The following is a 26956-nucleotide window of genomic DNA, read 5'->3' on the forward strand; positions in this document are numbered from 1 at the left end:
CGAACCCGTGCTAGGGCATCTGCTTCATCATTACCTGGGGACACTAAGGTGGAGTGACCTGTGACATGCATTAGGGTCACCTCCATTCTTTGCCCTAGGTCCCAGAGGTCCTGCCACATGGCTTGACCCCACAGTGGACGGTGTCCTACCAACCAGTTTTGGTGTTTCCATGTATGGAGCCACAATGTTAGGCCCTGGAACACCGCCCAGCTGTCAGTGCAAATAACTAGGGGCCCGGGCTCGTGGCTGATTACCATCCACACAGCCCGTAGATCAGCTCACTGGCTACTCTGGCCCATCCCATTATCAAACCAAATGCTGTCTGTTTTGGGCTGCACACCAATAGCTGTCCAAACAGCTGCAGCCCCTCAGCTAGAACCATCGGTAAACCAGGCATCCTCAGGTACTGGGGACTGTCCTTCTTTGTAGGGCGAGGGCTCCAAGTCCTCCCCTCTAGGCAGAGCGCTTGGCTCAGCCTGGGCTACAAGCTCCACAGGCCCCAGGACCTGTTGTAGCTCTGTGCTCAAAGGGCTTGAACTAAGGGTGCTACATTGCTCCAAGTAGGCACCCCACTTGGTGAGCGTGGTGGTCTGTGCCACCCCCGTTTTGGGTCCCTGGGTCCACGTACAGACCCACCCCTGGACGGGATAGGTTGTTCGAACCAACACGCGTGCCATTCCTGTGATGACTTCCGTGGCCACTAGGGCTGCATACACAGCAGCCAGCTGTTTCTCTATTAGAGAGTAGCGAACCTCCACTCCCTTCCATAATTGGGACCAAAATCCCACTGGCAACCGGAGACGCCCCTGCTGTTGCCAGAGGCCCCAACCATACCCCTCTTGGGTTACGTGAACATCAAGTTCAAATGGGTGGCCGGGGTCCACTAAGCCTTGCTCTATAGCCTCTGTCCAATCCCACGAAGCCTCCTTTTTTATCATATTGTACAAGGGCCTTGCCATTTGTGCTAAATGGGGTACAAACGCCCGCCAATATCCTAGCAGACCCATATACTTCTGCAGTTGGGAGACTTTGGTCGGCTGGGAAAAGGCTTGTATTTTGTCAATAATTGCCTCAGGTATGACCTTTGTCTTACCTGACCACACAACACCCAAAAACTTGATGGATAAGCCAGGGCCTTGGACCTTTTCCTCATTCACCGCCCAGCCATGTGACTTCAGGTGGCGGAGAAGAGAGGGAGCTGCTTGCTCTATATCTGAAAGAGAATCAGATGTTAATAAAATATCATCGGCATAATGAAACAAGGCCACAGAGGACGGGTGATCCCACTGTGCCAAATCCTGGGCTACGAGCCCATGGCAGATAGTGGGGCTGTGCAAGTATCTTTGCGGAAGGACTTGTAAAAGCAAACTGCTCTTGACACTCGGGTGCAATGTCAATGGAGAAAAAAGCATTGGCCAAGTCCACTACGTAGTGATACGTTCCCAGGTGGACAGACGATCCATCAAATCATGAATTGAAGGTACTGCCACGTGCAAAGGTGTCGTCACCTTATTTAACTGCCTATAGTCCACAGTCATTCGCCAGGTGCCATCTCGCTTCTTGACAGGCCTTACTGGGGAGTTAAAGGGACTGTGCATTGACCTCGCAATACGTGCCTTCTCCAATTCCAATATTGTACGACCAATCTCCTGCCCTCCTGGCAGGCGGTACTGTCACACTATAACCACGCGCCAGGGCTGTGGCAACACTTGAGGAGGGTGGTGAGCATGCCCGCGTGTCACTGCTTTCACCACCCGGATCCGGAGACGGAACTCTCCTACCGACGTCTGTAAGCTGAGGCCATGTAGCACGTCCACCCCTAGAATATACGCCAGAATGGGGCAGACATAAACCTTGTAGGTATGAGGGGGAAGCCTTCCTATACCCAGTGGTAAGGAAATAGCTTTCACAGTCACAGTCTTTCCCCCGTAGCCATCAATGCAGATTGCTGGTCCAGGGAACAGTTCTGGGTTCCCATAGACAAGACTGCAGTCTGCACCAGTGTCAACTAGGGCCAAAACCCTCTGCACATTAGAAGGGGACCAATGTATGGACAGTTCCACATGGGGCCTCCGGTCCCTGCTCGTCCCCTCTGACCGGGTCCTTGGCCCCACCCCTAATCAAGCTGAAAGGAGTCGGCCTCACACGGCCGCATGAAGTCCTGGAGGGAAATGGGTCGCGCTTTCCCAGACTTCTTTAGGTTTCTCTGGAATTGCTGTTCTGGACGCAACTGTTTCCAAAGTTCCAACAATAGTGCATTGGGTTGTCGGTATATTTTCTTCCTATCGACCCCTGCTGCCACGAGATTACGCCACATCTGTGCGCATGTTAACTCTCTCAGGCCCACGACCTCACCCCTTTACTTTTGATTTGGGCTTCCAGGTCTCGACTGCGTGGACCTCCTGTCTTAACTTCCTTTGCCTCCGGCTTTCAACATCCCCTAGGGTGGCCATGGCAATTGTAACTTCATGAATCCGCTGCCCCGCATAGGGCATAAGAATGGCGACCAAGGATCGAAAAGCACTCGCAGGTGCAATATCCAAAACCAGATCTCTCATGCTGGCTGTAAAAAGCTGGTCATCCGGCCCCTGCATATTAGGGTTGAACATAGCATGTCTCATACCCATTTCACGGATGATTTGAGTAAGTTCCGTATATGACTGCCATTGACTCACGGTGTCTGGCAGCTCGCCAGCCTGTCCCCATACTGTGCGTACCGCAGCAGTGAGCCACTCCATTAGAGAGTGGTTGCCCTGGTTTGGGGCCAACTTATGGCAGTTCTGTAACCTTTGTCGCAGGGACGGATACACTGTCACAAAGGCTAGCTTTTCCATCTCTCCTGGGGAGCAGAGAATGTCTGCTCCCTCATCCCATAAACGTAATAGCCAAGCCAAGACTGGCTCTCCAGGGTGCCGTCTGTACCACCTCCCCAGCTCCTGCAACTCAGTGGGAGTGTAAGGGGTGTAGGTCGTGAACTCAGTCACAGCTGGGTTGCCGGCAGCAACGTCCCCGGGGCCCAAAGGTTGCTCACATTTTACCCTTTGCTTCAAGATTGGCCGGGCTTGGGGTTTGGGAGCTACATTGTCTCCACTCGCTTCCTCCGCCTCTGCCTCAGAGTCTCCACCTTGGGGCCCCTCTTCTAACAGGTGGACCCGAGCTTCCAGTGCATCCAATCGGGACACCTGGTCCAGCACCTGGGCCATTTCATTAAGTGCACTTTCCGTATTGAGAATCAAGGCCGTGAGGAACATCCAGCCCATGCAGCCGGCTGTAGCCTTCGCCTCCTCCCACAACCACTCGGCCAGAGCCTGCAGGGCCCTCTCCACGCTGGCCAGAGAGCCAGCCATGTCCTCCCACCCCTCCTTGGGGGTCCAACTCCTGAGAACAGTGGCCACCAGGCACCACACAGTGTGGGAGCCACACGTCCTCCTGCCCAGAGTCAGATGCCATTCCTACCTGTTCGGAATCTTGCTTGCCATGTGTGGGGACAGAGCCCCAGAAAGTAGTTTACAGGCTCTCGGCCTCACGTGGAAGGATGCTGGCTCGGGTGGTGAATGGCCGTCGGCTGTGGCTGATTGGCCGTCGGCTGTGGCCGGTTAGCCGATTGGCCGCTGGTATAACTGCTGCGGCTACGAAGGATTGCCGAGGAGCCGAGCAGAGCCGAAGAGAGTGGAAGAGGAGGGCCGAGGAGAGCGGAAGAGGAGAGCCGAGAGAGAGGAACAGAGTCGAGATAGTGGAGGAGAGTCGTCGGTCTGTCGGTTGGCGGAAAGGGGACGGCAGGTTGGCGTCCAGTGGGCCCAGCCTCCAGTGAGACTATAGTGGTATGACTCCCCTACCTATGGCTCCGTGGGTGTTCCTTTCGGCCTCACCATATCCTGTGTTCTTGTGTGGGGAGCGGGAGCAGAGACCCCGCAGGCCGCCCCGCCTGAAAGATGGTGCGGCGAGAAGGCCTCCGCGCACGACAAATGGCGCAGCAAGCAGGGTCTCCCGCACAACACCATGCCAGGTGTCTGAGTGGGTGGAGGCTTTGGTGTAAGATGTCCGCAACCCTCGGAGCTTACCAAAGAGCCAGTGATGCCTGCTATGGCCAACAGGGTGGCATGCCATCCGGAAGCTCGAGAGGGCCACCGATTCACTGAGGGGTCACGTCTCTCCCAGGCAGACTGCGCTCCCTATCTCTGGTGCGGCTCCTCATGGGCTTCCCGAGACTGCGTTTTCACACGCACAAACTGCTCCACCATCCTTCGGAGAGTTTTGGCCGGCGCCATACCCTGCTCGCTGCACCATTTATCGTGCGAGGGACTCTGCTCACTGTGCCATTTGTCATGTGGGAGACCCTGCTCACTGCGCCATTTGTCGTGTAGGGCGGCCTGTGGGTCCTCTGGTCCCGCTCCCCACATAAAAACGCAGGATATGGCTAGGTCAAAAAGGAATACCCACGGAGCCATAGGTAGGGGTTTTGTACCACTATAGTCTCACTGGAGGCTGGAGTCACACGACCTGCAACCCGCTGTCCGCTTCTCTGCCTGCCAACCGACCGACTCACTCCCTCGACTTGACTCCTAGCTCCCCAACCATCGCAGCCACGGCAGTTATATCAGTGGCTAATTGGCTAACTGGTAACAGCTGATGGTCAATTAGCCACACTGACGGCCATCTACTACCCGAGCCAGCACCTTTCCACGTGAGGCCGAGAGCCTGGAAACTGCTTTCTGGGGCTCTGTGCCCGCAATGGATGTCCACATTATTGTGAATTTATTTAGGTGTTAAGAAAGACTCTGAGGGTCTTTTGTTAATATAGAATCATAGAGTTGGAATGAACCTTTGAAATCATGTAGCAAAGCCAGAGTTCATGAAACAGTATACCTTTGTCAAATCTTCCTTTAGTCTTGTTGTGGATTTGTCCAGTGGCACATGCTTTACAACACTGAAATCAAACAGGTCCTGAGACCCTGAAATATAGTGCGTCCATTTAATTCTGAACTTGCTCTAGTACGGCTCTGAAATATAGGCACAGCAGCAGAGATAACAAATCAAGGAGTTAATGAAGGATTAGCAACTTACAGGTTGGAAATAGTGGAATGTTAAGAGGATAAAACTTGAAGTCTAGATAACTGAAAATGTCAGCACTGAAGTAATTAAACATGACACAGTTTTATGGACTGGTGCTTCTTTTGTAATGCCCCCAACCTCTTTAATTTTTACACTCAGAGTGGGGATTGGGGAGGGGAGAGGAGAGAAAACCAAGGCCTTTATGACAGTACCACCGCCTTGCACAGCTACAATGTGGTGGCCGTGAACAACACTCCTACCTCCTCGTCCCCCTCCTTGGTTGTTTTATTAATTTAGAAAGATTGGGAACACCAGATGTGGTATCTTCTCTCTTTTTTTAACTACAAGTCTATATTCATTAATTATTTATCGAGTGCTAACTATATGCCAGGCATGGTTCCAAGCATTGCAGATATGAACAAAACAAAGATCCCTGCATTTGTGGACCCTCTTTTTGGTGCAGTGTTGTCCAATAGAAACATAGACTAAGCCACATATATAATTTTAAATTTCCTGGTAACCACATTTAAAAATAAAAATATTTTTAATATATATTTAATAACAGTATTTTATTACTATTAATATTTGTTGTGCTAATTATTAACAAGTTTTAAAATAAAAATATAATTATCATTTTAAAGTGGAATCAATATGGAAATTATTAATGAGATATCTTACATTCTCTTTTTTTGTATTAAGCCTTGACCTTTAGTGTATATTTTACATTTATAGTGTATCTCAATTTGGACTACCTGTGTTTCAGGTGCTTGGGAGCTACTGTATTGGAAGGTACAGCTTTAGATCATAGTGCTTGCTTTCTGTGTACCAAGTCAGACCATGTGGTAAAAGGCAGAGAATAAATTCTGAAAGTACTAGAATTTCTACATAATCTAGAAATGGCCTTTTGTAAAGCATTATATAATCTGGCCCTTGCCTGTCACTCAGATCTTATCTAGAACTAGTCTCTTGACTCGCTACACTTTAGTTCCTTCTTGACCTCAAATGTGGGAGGCTTCTTCTTGAATCAGTGTTTTTATCTTTTGTTTCCTTTGTGTGGAATGCTGTGTGTCCAGATAGCCAGTCACATGGTTGGCTTCCTTATGTCATTTGGACCTCAGCAAAAAGTGTCTCCGGCTTCTTTTTGATGTTTACTCTAAAGAGCCTTGCTCAGTAATTCTCTCAGTAGCTCTCTATTTTATTGTCCTCATAGCAATTGCCACTGACATTTTCTTGTAGTACACTGTTTTCTATCAAATTATCAAATTACCCCTTCCTCTATAGAATATAAACTCCATGAGAGCAAGAACACTTCTTGTTTTATTCACTACTGTATCCCCAGCAACTAGTGTAATTCCTGACTTGTAGTTAGTGCTTGATAAATATTTAATGAATGGGTAAGTGGCATTCTGGATCAGGTATCTTGCACTAGAGTGCATTTATCAAGTAAGTAAGGCTCTTAGACTTTCACTGAGGAATGTGCAACTAAGGGATGGCTTAGAATAGTCTTAGGGTCTTTTAATTTGGAAAGGGTTAGGGAAAGTTGGTACTTCAGAGGTCAGGGGAAGGAGTTCCAAGTTGTTTGTTTGTTTTTGATGAAGAAAGAAAATTTACGCAAAGCCAACACATTATTCAAGATTACTGCATACAAAAAGACATGTACAATATGTGTATGACATTATATATCGATGCCATGCACAAATGTAAAACATCTTCCAATTTGCTTAGAAATATTATATGGTCAGGGCTTTTAAAAAATTGAGGTGAAATTCATATAACGACATTAACCATTTAAAAGCAAGCAATTCAGTGATATTAATGTATTCATAATGTTGTATAATCACCACCTCTATCTAGGTCCAAAATATTTTCATCACCCCCACACCCTTTAAGCAGTGCTCCTCATTTCCCCAGCCCTGGCAACCACCACTCTGCTTTCTCTCTCTGTAGACTTACCTGTTCTGAATATTTCATATAAATTGAATCATACAATACATGCCCTTCTATGGCTGGCTTCTTTCTCGTAGCATAATGTTTTTGAAGTCCGTCCTCATTGTGGCACATGTCAGCACTTTATTCCTTTTTTATGGCTGAATAGTATTCTACTGTATGTGTATATTATTTGTTTATCCATTCATCCGTTGATAGCCATTTTGGTTGTTTCAACCTTTTGAGCATTGGGAATAGTACTGGTATGAACATTCATGTACATAGATTTGTTTTGAGTACTATTTTTCAGTTTTTTTCAGTATATACCTAGGAATAGAGTAGTTGGGTCAAATGGTAATTCTATGTTTAACTTTTTAAAAATGTTTTGAGGAACTAAATGTTGTTTTCCACAGTGGCTGCATCACTTTGCATCCCACCAGCAATGAGTTCTAATTTCTTGACATCCTTGCTAGCATTGTTGTTTTCTCTTTTTTTAAATATAGCCGTCCTAGGGGGTGTGAAGTGGTACCTTGTTGTAGTTTTGATTTGCATTTCCTAATGGCAAATGGTGAGGATGGTGAACATCTATCTTTTCATATGTGGCCATTTGTATATCTTCTTTAGAGAAATGTCTATTCAAGTCCTTTGCCCATGTTTAAATTGGATTGTCTTTTTGTTGTTGAGTTGGAAGAGTTCTTTATATATTCTAGATACTAGACCCTTTATCAGATGTAAGATTTGCAAATATTTTCTTCCATTCTGTAGGTTATTTCACTTTCTTAATAGTGTTTTTTAACACACAAAAACTTTATAAATTTTGATGAAGTCCAATTTATCAATTTGACACTTGTTTCTTGTACTTCTGATGTCATATCTAATGATCCATTGCCAAACCCACAATCATGAAGTTTACCCTGATTTTTTTTGTCTAAGAATTTTATGGTTTTAACTCATATTTAAGTTGTTGATACATTGTGAGTAAATTTTTATATATGGTATGAGGTAGAGGTCCAACTACTTCTTTCTTTTTTGCATGTGACTATCCAACTTGTCCCCCAAGTTGTTTCTTAATGAAACATGAACCACTGTGGGGTTGCTGGAAGTAGAAGCTTCTTCCCGTTGTTAGTGTCACATTCTACAGAATCTTTATATTTTTATCTTTTTAATTTCCACTATATGTTTCTATTTATTATCCCACTGTTGAGCATTTGAACTTCTTTCCCCCTTCCTCTAGAACAGTGTCCTTTATCTTTATATAAATTGAGATTTTCCTTCTATCCTAAGCTTACTTATTTGGGTTATATTTGCTGGTTGTGCTTGTAGTGAGAAGTAGGTTTTGTGCTTGTAGTGAGAAGTAGGTTTTATTATTCTGAGCTTTTGATATCACTTGGATGCATTTAAAAACTAAGAGGATGTTTTCAATAAAAATAGTGGCTTTAATAATTTTTAACAAGGTTTGTCAAGATAGGCAGTATACGATAGTGGATATGATCATACAGGAGTCACATCTTGATTCCATCTCACTTGTGTGTGAAAAGAAGGAAGTTACTGAACCTCTTTGCAAGAACTTCCTTTGTTTGTGTTTCTATTTTCCTAGTCTTTCTCTGACATTTTCATATATCAGTTCCGTTCTCATTATTAGGGCCAGAAATCCAGAGCTTGTGTGGGTGAGGAATGACCTGGATAGAGGCAGGCGGAGTGTTATTGGTGCTTCATGCAGGGGACTCTGGGCAAGCCACCCCTCCTCCTTTCCTCTTTAGCATGTAAAACTGTTGGTTTTTATTTTCTTCAAGAATGGGAGGCATCACAGGGAAGACAGTCTGAATTTACTTTTTCGGGACAGATAGCTGCAATTTTGCTACCTCAGTATTAGAAGATGTGGATTTCTTAGGGTCATGTTGATACTCGGGATATGTTACATGCTTTACGATTGACATTTAAAATTTTAAAGAAAGGAGAAATTTAATGAAATTTTCTTTCATCAGTAAAGTTTGTAATAAGAGTGACAAAGTATTTATAGGGGAAAAAGAAGTCCTCAGTTCTTTACTTTTTAGCTGTTCCTAGAGGTTTGATGGTCATTAGAAAGAAATGCTTGTTATACCAGTACTCTCTTGTAAGAGTTTATCTAAGATGGTATTTGAATCTAGTTTTTAAAATATTTCTTTCCAGTTAACGGAAGATGAAATTGCAACTATTCTTAAATCTACTTTGAAAGGACTAGAATATTTACACTTCATGAGAAAAATACACAGAGATATAAAAGCTGGAAATATTCTCCTTAATACAGAAGGACATGCAAAATTGGCAGATTTTGGCGTGGCTGGTCAATTAACAGTAAGTATAATAATTTTGAAAATACTTTTGGCTTATATGTCCAGGTTTGATTGTGACTAGACTTTAATAACTTTTTTGGGGGGTATGGAAAGAAATGCATAACTTTATTGCTCTTGGGGAGAAGGGGCCATAATTTGAGTATTATTTATTGCTTTTATTTGCAATTTAAGAGGAAAGCTGCATTGGTTCATTTTTGTAACTTTCATTGTTATAGTACTGTTTTTAATGACTATCTTTAATGATAGTAGTGGCGATAAGTTACTTATGGACTCTCGGTTATTTCAAAATTCAAAATTGCTAAATACGTCATGTCATAACTACTTGAAATTTCAGAAAAATAGTCAATTTCATATGTAATCAGTAGTATTTGACAGTTTCATAAATACATACATACATACATATATATATTTTAAAGACTATGCTGGCAAACAGATTTCTTAGTGTTTATATAGTAGTGTTTATGTCAGTGTAATGTTTTTGCAGGATACGATGGCAAAACGCAATACTGTGATAGGAACTCCATTTTGGATGGCTCCTGAGGTAATTCAAGAAATAGGCTACAACTGTGTGGCTGACATCTGGTCCCTTGGCATTACCTCTATAGAGATGGCTGAAGGAAAACCTCCGTATGCTGATATACATCCAATGAGGGTAAGAAAAGGATAGTTTGCTAAAAATGTCGATGAGATAAGTGTTGCCGTTTTGTAATGTCAGTGTAAGTAAATATAAAGCAAATTAAATAAGTTTGTTCGAATTTGGGTTCTGTGCAAAAACTAGTAAAATTATTTGGCAAGGATTAGTGACTGTTCACTTTTTTCCAACTCCCATCCTTAATTGTGAGAAAAGAAGTGAAGGCTATATTTCTCTCTGCAGTCACGGTTTTCCTCCCCCGCCAAAATACCTGTAAAAATTTCCCTTGCTTTTAATAGAAGAAAGCGCTGGTAAGCCCACTGTATTCTTCATGTCATCGTTTTCTGAGTGTGACAGTGGAAGTGTTGAAGGAAACAATGCTTTCTTTTCTGCCCACCCTGCAAATTCTACCTTTTTTGTGCTTTTGTTTTTTCCCTTTTTCTTCTCTTGTCTGAGGCTAAGTAAGAAATCTTGATTTCTAATATTCTATGTACTTGTAAGCAATTAATGTTACTAAGTTAGTGCTTAGTGAGAAAATGGAATTCCTTTTTTGAACGTTATTATATGCTTCTGTGAATTCCTTTTCCAGGATAAGTTTTGAATTTGAAGTATATACTTTTCATATTGAAGTCTAATTGCCTATACTTTAGGGTTTGTGGGGATATAGGTTTTAGGTTTATTAGTATGAGAATCTCAATTCATTATAGATAAGTATATTTATCTTTGTAAACTTATTGCCCTCTAGTGGCTATAGTCACCTCAACGAGAAAGGATATAGGAATGAATGGAGAAGAGAGGGAAGAGAAGAGAAGGGGAGGGGAGGGGAGGGCTGGGAGGGGGTGTTAGGGCGACTGGAGAAATGTGCTAAGTAAGTAGATGGGAGGAAAAATAATGCAGTACTTTAGAATATCTGAAGAATAAATTGGGATTATTTTTGATGTTACATGCTCTTGTGGATTGAATTTCAATACTATAGGTAACAGTGTACTATACTGAAAATATTAAATCTGCTTGCCACTTTAAAGAGAATTATTTGAGTAATACAGTTGTGTAGCATATGTTATCATCTTCTTGTGCATATAAATTCCTTTTGCTAAAGTGAAAAATAAAAATAACATGAATTATTTGTTTGAAAAATGAAAAGTAACAAGTTCAGCATAAAATCAGCAACACAGATTTTCATTTCTTCTCTGATTCCTAGTTATCTTTGTTACTTTTAGTCAGAATGTTTTTAGGGTGATCCTCAAACTGGGTGTATTAGAGTTTGAGTTAGTGAGGTAAACTAAATTATCCACGGCAATCTAGCTGAGGGCCAGAACTGAGGTTTAACCCAGGACTTGGATTATTGCTGTCTGCTTCCTCCTTGTGTAAATCTTAGTTTTCCATCAAATAGTCTCTCTTGCAGATAGCAAAGAATTGTAATACATGGCCCCTACATTCCAGGATCTTAAAATATCACTTGACAGTTTGAATTAACACATGTGAAGTGGTAAAAATATACTTAAATATAAATATAGTATTTCTCTTTAAAATTCTATCTATTTAAAATTTGACTTTCTAGGATGACTTGCTCACTTTTTTCTACCAATCTATAGGATGCTTTGCTTGCTTTTTTATACCAATCTAATTCTACCCATTTTTCAAGTCCCAGCTCAGTTTTTATTTCTAGATAGAGCCTTCCTTAATAGCTATGACCTAAGTAGATTTCTCTTTTCCCTCACAATTTGTGTATATGCAATTCTTGACTCCACAGTTCTTTGGGTAGTTTATTAAGTGTTGCTTTATACATTTGCAAACACAATATGATTTTAAGTTGCTATTTAAATTGTTATTATTTAATTTTTCTCATGTTTGTTAACTACCTTACAAATTAGAGTACCAACTTCAAGTATTGGGAAACTATCAAGATCATGTGCAGATACAAGTTTCCCCAAATTTGAATCTTCACTTGAAAGCTCAAATTTCATGTTATATATATTACATACTGTATTCTTACAATAAAGTAAGCTAGATAAAAGAAAATGTTAAGAAAATCATAAGGAAGAGAAAATATATTTTATTTATTGAAAAAAAATCTGTGTGTAAGTGAACCCACATGCTTCAATCCTGTGTTGTTCAAGAGTCAACTGTGTATCTCAACTGTATGCAAATGGAGCAGTGGCTAGCAAAAATAAGAAATCTACAAACCATCTAATGTTGTTATTATAATTATTAATTTAAAATACGAACCTTCTAAGTTTGTTCTAGAGTAGTTGGACATATAGACAGATTTAATTTTTGTGTTTTTTTCCCTACCTATTTTTTGGTAGCAATATAGACTTATGAGATAACTAACAGTCTACAAAGTTGTCACAATGGAATGAATATGTGATCGATGGAAAGATCACTACAACAGATGGAGGCAAAGAAAGCTAGTTATTTTAATATAAGTAAAGGATATTATACAATTTACTGCAAATAGACGTCTATCTAGAACAGGACACTAAGCATGTGGGGGTCCACCTTCCCTAGCCTCCATACACCGGGAAGCAGTGTCCAGCTATTATTGATATTGCCTGATTGGAGTAAGATTCTACCTGGTCTGCCTGAAATTCCCTTTGGGTATTCTTACAGGCATATGCCTCTTTCCACTGTGCCTGCCCTCTAGATGCATATAAATAGGAACAACTCCAGAACAGTGATGCTGACTCCTAGACTGAATGAACTGGGAGTTGGTTTCTCAGTCACTTTCTCAGACATACCACACTTTTAGTATGCCCGGATTCCAGGCCTGCTTGAGACACATGCTTGCTTAAGCCAGCAAGAATTAGGGGCAAGAAGAGATGCGTCAAGCTTGGATAATTTAGAATGGAATTGCTCCTGCCTAAATAGTCACAAATTAATATTGTGGTTTTTCCTGATTAAGCTTTTTGAAAGACATATATTTTGAGTGTCATAGCCTGAGGGATGTGAAGAATCTAAAGGTGGTACTAAATTAGAAAATGATAGTAATTATATTAAATTGGAACTTGGCAGTCAATTGAGAATGAGTTTTTTGAAGGTGTTAAGGCTGAGGTCATTTGTTTTACATGCTTTAGTTTATCATTTTTGTCAAAAATTGGTACTTTCTTTAATCATTCCTGAGAGAATAAGAGATATTTAGAGATATTCAAGGAGGAGTTTCCTAATAAAAGGAGATATTAAAAACACTGGATTTGATGATAAGGGATGAATTAAATTTATTAGTTTTGATACAGTTCTCTCTTATTTTTTAAGAGAAAGTTGTAGTGTATGCAAACCAAATCTTTATTGTGGTAGATAGTAATAATTACCTGTGTAGTAAAGGACAATGATGAAGTATACATTAAAGCATGTAAAGCTTTGTAAACGAAGGGATGAAAATGTGCTTATACATTTATATCCAGCTGTTAGATTAAAATTAATGAGTAATGGCAAATAGAAGTAAATCTGCTCAAAAAGTTAAGTGAAACAAATTTTATCAAAACCCAATTTATTTTAAAAAATTAAATATGAAGCAACCGAATTAATTTTGGTCAGTTAAGTAAATAAAAGATTTAAAAAATTTGATTTGAATTCAGTTAACCACATACTTCTGTGAAGATCAGTCTTCTCAGCTCTTCAGGAAATATAAGTACAAAAAAAGAAATCAGGAAATGAGTGAATAGTATCGTTTTCCTAAATATCTATCACTATATTCCTCCACCAAACCCAAGCACTTTATTCCTTTAGACATCACTAAGACTCTGTTGATTCTTAATACAGTTTTGCTTTTGTTTTGTTTTATAAGCTTATGTGTTTGGTTACTGGTTACTCAGCATAGTGACGGGAAGGAGAGAACTATTTGAGTCAGACTAAGGCCAGCAGATAAAGGGACTGCTGAGATCTTGACATAGACTGAAGAAAATAAAACTCAAACTGAAAACTTTTACACAAATGTAATATTGAATGTTTATTACCTTTTCAAAATAAGATGTACAAGCATATAGTATATTTTGGGAAGATTTCTGTCAAAGGTGACTTACAGAGACAGTTGGAGGCATTTAAATAGCAATTTTCTGGAAATTCAACTTATACAGTGTGACGATTTCTGTTTGAGTAAATTTGGTGTTATTTTAGACTAAAATAGGTGTGTATGTGTGTATGTGTGCTCACACCACTTAGGAAGAAAGAAACCCTGTAGATATTTTCAATGCGGAAAAGTTATTTTTGATGAGTGATATTTTTGAAAATGATGTTATCTTTATTTTCTGAAGAACCTTTTCCTGAACCTTGCTAATTTTTCCAACTAGCTTCCATTTTTTTTTTTTTTTTTTTTAGGAAGCATAGCATTTTAATTAGTGAAATAAATTTTCCATTACATGCAAGGTAAAAACAGACATTAGAAAAAAATTACTCTTTATGGCTGCATACTGAAAAATAAACCACAGTAGCTTTCTTCCATTGCCAATCACATGGTGTAATTCGCAATATACTTAGAATACTCCCAATCCAACATGATTAGAAAAAAAAGACATACAAAAAAGGTAGTTCCATCTACCTCTGAGGAGTGAAAACTGAGTTAACCATTTTTTAATTAGAAAAAAAATCCATGAACTTCTTCTTACCCAATTAATAATAGAATGTGGTTGCGACATTTTGGGAGAGTGGGCTTGGGTAGCTGGGGGAGAGAGTAATACCACACATAGCACATTTAGACATCTTCCATCTCCCATTCCCTACTGTATATGGCTCAGTAGATACCTAGGCCATCTTAGTGTGTGTGCATGACACTGCTTCTGGAAGATTCCTTACACGCATTCAACATGGGGGGTGCAGGACAGGTATCTTCATTTCATCTGGGAATGGATAAAGGAATATGGGGTGTTAATTCACAGCATTAAAATCTACTGGTGGGAAAGTCCTGGATGAAGACCTCTCAAAGCCTCAGATAGCAGAGGCGCAGCCTGTTTCTGTGCTGTGCCGTCTTTGTGCCTCTGTGGGAGTGCTGTGCCAGACTCCCGACACTGGGCCAGGAGCACACAGTCAAACTACGTCCTGCCCCACCCAGGATGGGGGGGCGTCAGCACTTTGATGTCGGCACTCACACTCATGGGCATGGTATGGCCAGGAGCTATGGCTTAGTGGCCAAGCCCAGGTCTCCCCCTTTTCTCTGGCTTTGCAGTTAAATTTTGGCTTGAATGACATGTTCCATGATTGTGAGGTTCACGTTTTTAGTTTTTAATTTGTCTTCTTACCCTTCATGATAGTTTCCTAGGGCTGTTATAATAATTACCACAAATTTGGTGGCTTAACACAACAGAAATTTATTTTCTCACAATCCCGGAGGCCAAAAGTCTAAAATCAAGTTATTGACAGGGCTGCACTCTCTGCAGAGACTTTAAAGGAGAATCCACTTTTTGCCTCTTTCAGCTTTTGGTGGCTGCTGGCAATACGTGACATTCTTGGACTGTAGCTGCATCACTCCAGTCTCTGCCTAAAACTTCACATTAGGGCCCACTTGGATAATCCAGGATGATCTCTTCCTTTCAAGATCCTTATCTTAATTACATCTGCAGAGATCCTTTTTTTCCAAATGAGGTCGCATTCAGATGTTCCGGGGATTAATATGTGGACATATCTTTTTGACGGCACCACCATTCAAGTCACTGCACTACCTATAATCTATTCTTTCAAAATATATATACTTTAAGATTAATAATGACTCATTTCAGGACATATTTCCTTGTCTTTCTGTTGTCACTTTTTATTGTGGTAAAATATATATAACATAAAATTTACCATTTTAACCATTTTTAAATGTACTAATCAAAAGCATTAATTACATTCATATTGTTTCACAACCATCACACCAAGCATATCCAGAAATTTTTATCATCCCAACTGAAACTCTGCACCCATTAAACAATAACTCTCCATTTATCTCTTCCCTTCAGCACCTCATAGCCATATTTTACTTTCTGTCGTTATAATTTGACTATTCTAAGCACCTCATGTAAGTGGAATCATACAATATTTGTCCTTTTTTGTCTGACTTCTTTCACTTAGCATGTTTTTGAGATTCATCAATGTTGTAGCATGTATCAGAATTTCATTTATTTTTAAGGCTGAATAATATTCCATTGCATGTATATACCACATTTTTATCCATTCATCCATCCATGTACACTTGGGTCTCTCACACCTTTTGGCTGTTGTGAACATGGGTGTACAATAATCTCTTTGAGACTCTGCTTTCAATTCTTATGGACATATACCCAGAACTTGGATTGCTCGTTCATATGGTAATTTTATATTTAAGTTTTTAGGAACCTCCAGACTGTTTTTCACAGTGGCTGTACCATTTTACACTCATACCAGCCATGTGCAAGGGTTCTCGTTTCTCCACGCTCTTGCCAACACTTCTTTTCTGTGTTTTTGATACTAGCCATCATAATGGGTGTGAAGTGGTATCTCATTGTGGTTTTGATTTGCATTTTCCTAATAACTAATGATGTTGAACTTCTTTTAATGTGGCTTATTGTCCATTTGTGTATCTTCTTTGGAGAAATGTCCATTCAAGTCCTTTGCCCATTTTTAAATTGGGTTGTTTTTTTGTTGTTGAGTTTCTGGTCTCATTTTTCTTGACTTTCCTCTAGTATTGATCTGCCTTTCCTCTTTGCTGGTTTACGTCTCCTGGTCCTTTGACTTTTTACTGCCTCTGTTTATTGTCCTTCCAGCTATCCCCCTATCACTTTTTACACACCAATCTAATACTCAGTCTGAATCCCCTTATAATTCTTCCTTTGTAATCAATCCTTTGGGAGGCCTTTGAGTCAAATGGTTTTTACTCCTGTTTATATGCATATCACTTGCAAGTGTACAAGTAGAGGAGTGCTAATTTATAGTTAATTATATATATTACTTTGCTTTATGCAATAGATGTGTTCCAAAGTTGTATAACTGCTTAATAGTTGTAAGTCAGCATTTTACATTCTTTGGACATCATTTTTTAAAAATAATTTTAATGACTTCTTTAGTAATGAGAATAACACTCTTGAAACTTATGTGCCATGTAATTGTGGATATTTTTATGATGGGACATACCCATGTTATAAATACAAAATTTAGTCATTAATGTTAAAAATGTTTTTGATTTAGTATTAATGTAAAAGTGGAAGAAATGCATATTCTAATGTGGAAGCAGGGAAGTCAACCTTTGCATTAGTTGGAGAGTATATATCTACTGTCCTACATTGGTTATTTTGTTGTCAGAGAAACTAAGTGTCATCTAATTGTGGATATTTGATTTTTGAAGACAAGTACCCTAGAATTTTCTTCCTGTATTCTTTTACTTATGTTCCCTTTTCCTTATTTCTTTCTATAAATATTTAGTGCACATTTATCATATACCATTTGGACTTTGAAGATATAGTGGTAAGCAGAACAGACACATTTCCTGTTCTCTTGGAACTTCTAGTCCAGTGGTAACTGGTATTCTAATGTTAGAATTATTTAGCTTTTCTTTTCTGTGTGTGTACGTGTGTGTGTGTGTGTATGTGTGCATGCATGTGTGTGCATGTAGGGTAGATCTATATTCAGTTGTTTAGAATAAAAGACAATACACTGTAATGACTTTTATTCAATTATATGTTTGTATATTACAAATTATATAGGAACATATGGCTATAGATGAGAATTTTATTAGTTTGTCATTACATACATCACTTGTTTTTCTTCCTTGAATTTATCCTCATCTTTTTTTTTCTGCTTCTCATTTCCACCTTTATTTCCTTTGTTCCCTATTCCCTGACAGCACATGTACATGAATGCTCACATGCTCCCCTTCCCTCCTTTGCTTTTCTTTCTCTGTGCTTTTCTTTGTTTTTGTATTGCCTTTTTTCTTTCCTATCTGTTCCCTATATTTTCTGCCTGATTTATTTTATGTGATACCTTGATTCTATTAACCATACTTTTCATATTGGAAATAGTCAAGTATCCAGAGAAATGGGGCAAATTGGATCATTGGAGAATTTCAGTACTACTTCCAGGACATATGGTTTTTCACTCTATTTTAAAGTTAGAATTTTTCTCCCCTGTGGTCCTGATACATGTGGGAGTACCAGGCATTCCAGCCCCTAACTTGGGGATTAAAGTTTATTACAGTGACAGTTTCAACATATCTCTGTCCAGTTGGAGTTATTATTTTGAAGAGATGAATAAGCAAGCAGAGCAGAATAAATAGATTTCAGTTTCTCTTGGTTGAGCCTGCTGGGGTCACCCCAGAGGGTTTCACAGGGGAAGACAAATTCCCACTGTTAATTTATATTTAAACCTTGCTATTGGTGTTGCCAAGTGCTCTGTAAACATGATTAGCTTAGTAACTGTTGAAGAAGGAATCATCATTTTCCTACTGATATACAAATTGCATGAGTTTGAATTGTAGTCTTGGAGACATATTTCTATTAAGTATTACTTAGAGTGAGAAATATTGAGAAAGAATTATACTAGAATTCATCTTTTTAAGATTTTAATATGGAATACTGACAAAGGCAATATTTCTCTCTGTTTTATGAAGACAATTTAAATTGATTTATTAATGATTTAAAGATGACATTTCATTTCAGACTTTTTTGACTGTGATCCATAGTATGAAATATATTTCACATTGTGACCTATTGTGCGTGTGCACACACAACTGAAACAAAATATACATAAAACAGTACTTATCTTTACTCTTTGTTATCCACTCTGATTTCTGTTCTATCACTGTCATGTCTGTCTTCTCTCCTTCTATTCTATTTCATCCTTGCAGTAAAAAAAAGAGGTTCAAATCTGTTAAATTGATTTCATGACCAATTTTAGTTTGTAACCTGCATTTGTAGAGAAAACAAAAAATGACTGAATCAGGCTTTGGAAATCTGAATTCTTCCACTGCCATAATGCTTCCATTTTTGCCACATAGTAGTGGTGTGACCTGGTGTTTGACACTTTGAATCCTGAAACGATTATGTTACCTGTGAATGAGTTGTAAAGCACTCTCATATGTCTACTTCACAGAGTTGTTGTGAAGCTCTGATAAGATAACGTAAATGAACAATACATGTAAAATGCTAAATACTATAGAAATATTAGGTAGCATTAAGTTACTTTTCATGTCTCACATTGAGACAATAAATTAGTTTAAATAATTCATTCTTGCAGATGGTGCCTATTTAATAATATTTACCATCTTTACTTAAGAAGATTTTGGCTGTGGAAAGAATCAGACAATTGCTTTAATACCACCTGATGTTGTTTTAGGGTATCTAGTAGAGTTGGAGGTATTGGGACTTTGCATAGTACTCAAAGGAGTTTATTGTGAGCCAGGGGAGGTTGCTGAAAGCTTTTAATCCCTTGCTTATGGCTGCTGATATGACTTCTGCAGCCTCTGTTGAAAACAATATAGAAACCATGAGCCTGTGAGGACAGAGATATATGTGGATTCTCTCTTTTGTAACCTCAGGTCAAACTGTCATATATAGATCTTTTCTACTTCGTTTTCACTATATACTAGTCCAGTGATGGAAGCCTTGATTCACAAGAGAGTAGAATGAGCTTTTTCTGGGACAGAGAATTCAGTCAGTGGATCCCCTGAAATTGCATTTAATTAGTGGTGTTTGTCATTTTTCTGGTGACAGAGTTCATAATTTTCATCAAATGAAAATAAGGACTCCTTGAAACAAGGGTTTCTTGACCCATAAAGATTGAGAACTGTGCAAATGGCATCCAGAGTAAAGCAGGTTTATTTGTACTTATATCTGACAAAGTAGATTTCAAGATAAAAAATGGCAACAAGAGACAAAGATGGACATTTTATAATGATAAAGGGGACAATACATCAAGAAAACGTAATATTTATCAACATACCAGGGTGCCAAAACAATGTGTACAAGTGGACACTTTGGTCAATGGTGCTCAAGCAGTGGTTCGCCATAATCAGAAGTGTCTGGATGCTCATGGTAACCACTTTGAGCACCTCTTGTCATTGCAGAAGTCAAATGTGACTTGTACTCATCTTTTGTTATTGGTATATATTGAGTATTACAATCTTAATACTGTTTTCCTTGCTTAAAATGTATGTATATATTTTGGCACCCTCTGTATATGTACCCGATCAGGAAGCACCAATATATATATAACTACTACTAACCGAACTAAAGAGAGAAACTGACAAAAGCACAATTATAGTAGGGGACCTAAATACCCCATTGACAGCTATGGCTAGATCATCCAAGCAGAAAATCAATAAGTAAATATCGGCCTTAAATGACACGTTAGATCAAATGGACATAATTGACATCTACAGTGCCTTTCATCCCTGAACACCAGATTATACATTCTTCTCTAGTGCAATGGAACACTCTCAAGGATAGACACAAAACTCGCCTCAACAAATGTAAGAAGATTGTACACCAAGTATATTCTCTGACCACAATATTTTGAAATTGGAGATCAACTACAAAAAGAAAATGGGAAAAACCACAAACTTGTGGAGATTCAATACAACATGCTACTAAAGAATGACGGGGTCAAAGAAGAAATAAAAGGAGAGAACAAAAGATACATAGAGACAAATGAGAACGATAATATGGCATAGCAAAACTTTTGGGATGCAACAAAATTGATAATAGGAAGACTTATTATTATAGGCCTATCTCAGGAAACAATAAGAAAAATCCAATAAACAACCTAACATTACATCTTTAAAGAACTAGAAAAAGAAGAGCAAATGAAGCCCAATGTCAGCAGAAGGAAGGAAATAATAAAAATTAGAACAGAATTAAATGAAATCTAAACAAAATCCTGTTCGCCTTCCCCAATTAAAAAAAAAAAAAGGGGAAACTTAATGATGGATACCACAGAAATATAAAGGATCATACAAGAATACTGTGAAAGACTATATGCCACCAAATTCAGTAACCTAGAAGAAATGGATAAGTTCTTAGAAATAACTTTTCTAGACTGAATTGTGAAGAATTAGAAAATATAAATAGAACAATCAACAATAAGGAAATTGAAACAATTGTCCAAAACCTCCCAAACAGGAAAAGTCCTGGACCAGATGGTGTTACTAGTGAATTCTACCATTCGAATATGATTTAATACCCATTTTTCTCAAACTCTTCCAAAAAATTGGAGAGGCAATATTTCCTAACTCATCTTATGAGGTCAACATTACCCTGATACCAAAACCTGGCAATGATAACACATAAAAACTACAGACCAATATCTCTGATGAACGTAGATGCAAAAATCCTAAACATAATAGTAGCAAATTGAATACAACAGTACATTAAAAAGATTTTACATCACAGTCAAATGGGGTTCATTCCAAGGGTTCAAGGATGGTTCAACATATGCAAATCGATCAATGTGATATACTGCAGAAAAAGCGTTTTTGTTTTTTGTTTTTTGTTTACAGATATTTTAATGCCATTGAATGAATGGAGTTTAAGAAAGATGCAATCACATATTCTTTATTGATATATCCATTTAGTCAAATTAGTAAGAGTATTCTGATAGAGGCACTGTATAAGAAATGTCTGGCTCTTAATGGCAAGGAGTTAGGAGGAGGATGGGAAAAACAAAAATAAATGTGGACCCCATGCATGCTGTGATTGGTGAGGAGAGTTAGCTTAGCATGGTAGTGACCAGCTCTCGCAGTTCAGATTAGCATTCATGAGCCCCTGACAGAGAGGGAGCAAGGCCTGTGTGAATGAAAAAGAGAGAACAAATGTGAAAGAAATGTCAATACCATGATCAATCATTAGAACCACTTCCTCTTGAATACACGTTCAACTCCCTTACCCTCCTCCCACCTTCTAGTAGTGATTACTTGACAAAACCTCAAACCTGGTTAGGTACAATTTCCCCACCAATTCTGTGGCTGCAGCGTGCATTTGAACAGCTGGAGTGGCTGGAGGAAAACATGCAGCCATGATAAACTAGTTTTACTTTATATTCATGACTGCTGACCTCAGGAGTTCTTAGTTCTGTCCAGCAATTTTACATCATTCATCCATCCTCCTAGATGGCTTTTTACATGTCCTCTGTCTTCAATCATCCACCTCTTCCCTCTCAGCTGATAACTTTGAGTCCTGTTTCTGAAAAAAATGTAAGCTCTGAGAAGAGAACACCCACATACTCCCACCACCACATGAGCTGCCCCTACCTACAGCTGTACCCACATACCCAGCTTTCCCTTCCTGGTATTATGGATAAACTGTCTTTGCTTTTCTTTAGGATAAAGCCAATCCCTGCATTTGGACACTAGACCTCATCTCCCCTTGGTACCCAAAGGCAGAGCAATGGTAATGTTTCCATTGTCAGTTTTCCCATTTTTTGGATCACTCCTGTCAGTATACAAATATGCTGTTATTTCTGTCATCTGAGAAACAAAGCAAAATAAAATGAAACAAAAATCTTTCTTGATCTCACATTCCTTCCAGCTGCTGCCCTATTCCTCTGTTCCCTTCTTCAGCAAAACTGTTTTTTAGAAAAGCTGTAGGTATCGTTTCCAGTTCCTATCCTCCTGTTCTCTCTTGAACTGTCCTTAATCAGACTTGTTTGCCCACCTGCACTACCAGAGGTCAGAGCGACTTCATATTGCTGAATCCAGTGGTCAGTTCCCTTCTTGCTTTATCTGTTTGGTCATTCAGTTGCTTATGACCTCTCCTTAATTATCTTCTTTCGCTTGGCTTCTAGGACGTTATGCTGTCTGGTTTCCTTCTATCTTACTATGCCGTACTCATTCACCTTTGCTGGTTTCTCCTTGTCTCCTACTCCTGGAGTACTCCTAGGATAAGTCCTTGGACCTCTTGTTTTTTTTTTTTTTTTATTGTCCTTGCCTTTAGTGATTTCATCTATTCTCGTGGTTTTAAATACCATTTATACACTGGCAACTCTCACTTTTATATATCTTTCTGGACCTCTCCCTTCAACTCCAGGCTTACCTATCTGCTCCCAGGGAGCTGTTCTTCTGCCAAAAATCTTACTACAGATACAAAATTAGAATCTCAGAAGTTAAAACAACAACTCAGGTTAGCATAAGAATTGGCAGTTCTTTGCTTTTATCCCAGTGTTGCACACCAGTACGTGATGTCTAACATACCTCCTCTGGCGTTATCACCTTACAGTCACCACTGTTCTCCCTAGAGCGTCTCAGATATCGTGTCTTCTCTAGTCAGCACGGACCCTAGGGGGACAGATTTAAACACAGAGCTTCTCCTAACACTACGGTGTTCCCACCAGCCTGTTAAGGCAAAGTTAATATAAATATTTCTTTAGGAATTGTTTTCTCTCTAGGCAATAGTGGAAAAATATTTGTAGGTATATTTTCCTTTTGTGTTATTTAACGTTAATTGTATGCATTTATTAGTAGTTGAATTAGTTCATTATTGTATTAGTTGTATTACTCTATTAGTTGTATTAATTGCATTAGCTTATTATTGCTGCTATAACAATTTACCACAAATTTAGTGGTTTAAAACAAAATCAGTATATTCTCTTGTAGTTCTGAAGATCAGAAGCCTGAAATGAGTTTCAGTGGGCTGAATCAAGGGGTTATGAGGGCTATGTTTTTTTTGGAGAGGAGAATCCATTCCCTTCCCTTGCTTTTACCAGCTTCTAAAGTGCAACTACATCTTTGGTGTGTGGCCCTTCCTCCATCTTCAAAGACAGCAGAGAGCATCTTCATATCTCTCTAACCAGAAAAGGCATTTGACAAGATACAACATCCATTTATGATTAAAACACTTAATAAAATGGGTATAGAGGGCACTACCTCAACATGAAGGCCATATACCACAGACCCTGGGCTAATGTCACACTCAGTGATGGAAAACTGAAAGCGTTTCCTCTCAGATCAGGACAAGACAAGGATGCCCACTGTCACCACTGTTACTCCACACAGAATTGGAGTCCTCGCCAGAGCAGTCAGCAGGAGAAAGAAGTAAAAGGCATCCCAATTGGGAATGAAGAAGTTAAATTGTCACTTTTTGCAGATGACATGATTATATAGGAAACCCTAAAGACTCCACCAAAAAGCTATTAGAATCAATAACCAAATACAGTAAAATTGCAGGATACAAAAATCAATGTACAAAAAATCCATTGCATTCCTATCCACTAACAATGAAATTTCAGAAAAAGAAATGAAAAATAAATCAATTCCTTTTGCAATTGCAACAAAAACAATTAAAATACCTAGGAATAAACTTAGTAAAGGATGTGAGGGACCTATACACTGAAAAGTACAAGACATTATTACAAGAAGTTGAAGAAGACAAAGAAATTGAAAGATATTCCATATTCGTGGACTGGAAGAATCAACATAGTTAAAATGTCCATATTACTCTAAGCAACATACAGATTTAATGTAATCCTCATCAAAATACCAATGACATTTTTTAAAGAAATAGAACAAAAAGCATCAGATTTGTATGGTACCACAAAAGACCCTGAATAGCCAAAACAATCTGGAGAAAAAAAAACAAGACTGAAGGTGTCACCCTTCCTGACTTCAAATTATGCTATAAAGCAACAGTAATCAAAAAGAGCATGGCATTGGCAGAAAAACAGACACACAGACCAATGGGACAGAACTGAGAACCCAGAAATAAACCCACTTATGTATGGGGAAATAATTTTTGACAAAGGAGCCAAAAACATATAATGAAGAAAAGAAAGTCTCCTCAATAAATGGTGCTAGGAAAATTGGAAAGCTACATGAACAGAATGAAACTAGACTGCTGTGTGTCACCATATACCAAAATTAACTCAAAATGGATCAAAGACCTAAGTATAAGACCTGAAACAATAAATTGCATAGAAGAAAACATAGATACTAAACTTACAGACCTTGGTCTTAGAGAGGATTTTATGAATTTGACCTCAAAGGCAAGGGAAATAAAAACAAAAATAAATGAATGGGATTGTATCAAACTAAAAAGTTTCTGCACAGCAAAAGAAACCCTCAACAAAACAAACAAACAACTGAATGGGAGATGATATTTGCAAACAACACCTCCAATAGGGCTAATTTCCAATCTATGTAAAGAACTCATACAACTCAACAACAACAACAACAAAAATCAAACAGTCCAATTAAAAAATGGGCAGAGGTCCTGAACACACACTTCTCCCAAGAAAACATACCAACGGCCAACAGATATATGAAAAGATGCTCAAAACCACAATAATATACCACCTCACACCTGTTAAAATGGTTATTATCAACAAGACAAGTAATAAGTGTTGGAGAGGCTGTGGGGAAAGAGGAACCCTCATATATACGACTGGTAGGGATGTAAATTGGTACAGTCACAATGGAAAATAATATAGAGGTTCTTCAAAAAATCAAGAGTAGAATTACCATACAACCCAGCAATCCCTCTTCTGGTTGTGTACCTGAAAAATTTGAATACATTTATTCATAAAGATATATGTACCCCTATGTTCTTTGCAGCATTATTTATGGTGGCCAGGACATGGGAACAACTAAAGTGTTGTCCTTCGATATGTGGACATAGATGATTGGATAAGGAAGATGTGATACAGATACAGAATGGAATTTTACTCGGCTATAAGAAACGATGAAATACTGTCATCTTTTTTTGCAACAACATGGATGGATCTTGAGAACATCATGCTAAGTGAAATAAGTCAGATGAAAAAAAGGCGAGAACCATATGATTTCAGTCATGTGGGATATAAAACTGAAAGCAACAAATGAACAAGACAAACAAACAAGCAAAAGCTCGTAGACACAGACAACAGTATGATGATTACCAGAGGGAAAGGTATGGGAGGGGTTAGAAAAGAGTATAGGGTGTTAAATATATGCTAATGGAAGGAGATTTGACTGGTAGTGAGCACACAATGCAATATATAGATGATGTATTTTAGAAATGTACACTTGAAACCTATATAATTTTATTAACCAGTGTCACCCTAATAAGTTTAATAAAAAGACACAGACACATACACACACACACACAGATTGAGAATTGTGGCTCTCAATAATCAATGACCCTCAAGAGAGTTTCTTATTAATATTGTATTTTTAAGATATGGTTTTATTTACTACTTGCTTTTTCATAGCATATCACTGTTCCGTGTTTTAATCTGAAAGCAGTAAATATATATGTATATGGCATCTATTATTCCCCCATTCTTCCCTCCCCCCTAATAATTTTTTACTTCTGGAAAGGATAGTTTTAGGTTGGTCTAGTTACTGTCCAAAGTTTCTCATTCCACTAATTAAAAAAAAATATTTTTTTCTTTCCCTGAATTCTCATGTTATCTTTTCTATGACTTTCTTACGACACTTTTAACTTACTTTGTTTTATCATAGTTATTATGTAGTTGTTTTATTTCCCCTGCTAGATCTAATTCATTTAGCAGAGTGACTTACACATAAGAATATCCAATAAATATTTTTGTTCAGTATGTGCTCGATTCCCTTTCCTATCTCAAAGATATTTCTGTGGTGTTAATATTGAAATCTGGCAAGCTCACATTCTTCTTTCTTACAATAATAAATTTTGTACTTATAACTTAGAATAAGGGTCAGTGAAATAAACTAAAAAATGAAAGTAAGTAAATGCTAATCAAATACAACTTGAAAGGCCTATCATCACTTACAGCTTGACTTTCAAACTTTTACTAAGTGCAGTTTATTTATTTTAAATTTAAGTTTTAAATCGATATAATTCATATATATTTGTGTGTGTGTGTGTGTGTGTGTGTGTGTGTGTGTGTAATTTTTTTTTTGGTCCCTTGTTGAAGGAGATTAGAAAGAGTAGTGTGAGCACCATTAGTGTTGGCCTGTGGACAGTGGGTTTTGTTCGCTAATGGGGATATAATTGTTAAGCCTTGTTAAAGTCTTATGTTTTAAAAGCAAATGTATAGACTTATTATATTGATCTTAGTAAGTTCTGTTTGTTTTTAAACCAGTCATAGAAACTGTTTAGACTAAAGACCTGAGCTGGCATTT

General features: G+C 38.6%; 1 protein-coding gene across 1 annotated transcript in view; it reads left to right on the forward strand.

Moving 5' to 3' along the window:
• Positions 1-26956, forward strand: part of STK3 (serine/threonine kinase 3) — a 301757-nt gene that overhangs the window by 76525 nt on the left and 198276 nt on the right. Inside the window, exons 5-6 of the mRNA XM_019757652.3 lie at positions 9148-9312; positions 9796-9963. Coding sequence (XP_019613211.1) covers positions 9148-9312; positions 9796-9963 — 333 coding nt within the window. The remainder of the gene's footprint in view (positions 1-9147; positions 9313-9795; positions 9964-26956) is intronic.

Source organism: Rhinolophus sinicus, chromosome 6 (assembly GCF_057876585.1).
Source record: "Rhinolophus sinicus isolate RSI-liver-muscle chromosome 6, RSI-T2T, whole genome shotgun sequence".
Lineage (NCBI taxonomy): Eukaryota > Metazoa > Chordata > Mammalia > Chiroptera > Rhinolophidae > Rhinolophus > Rhinolophus sinicus.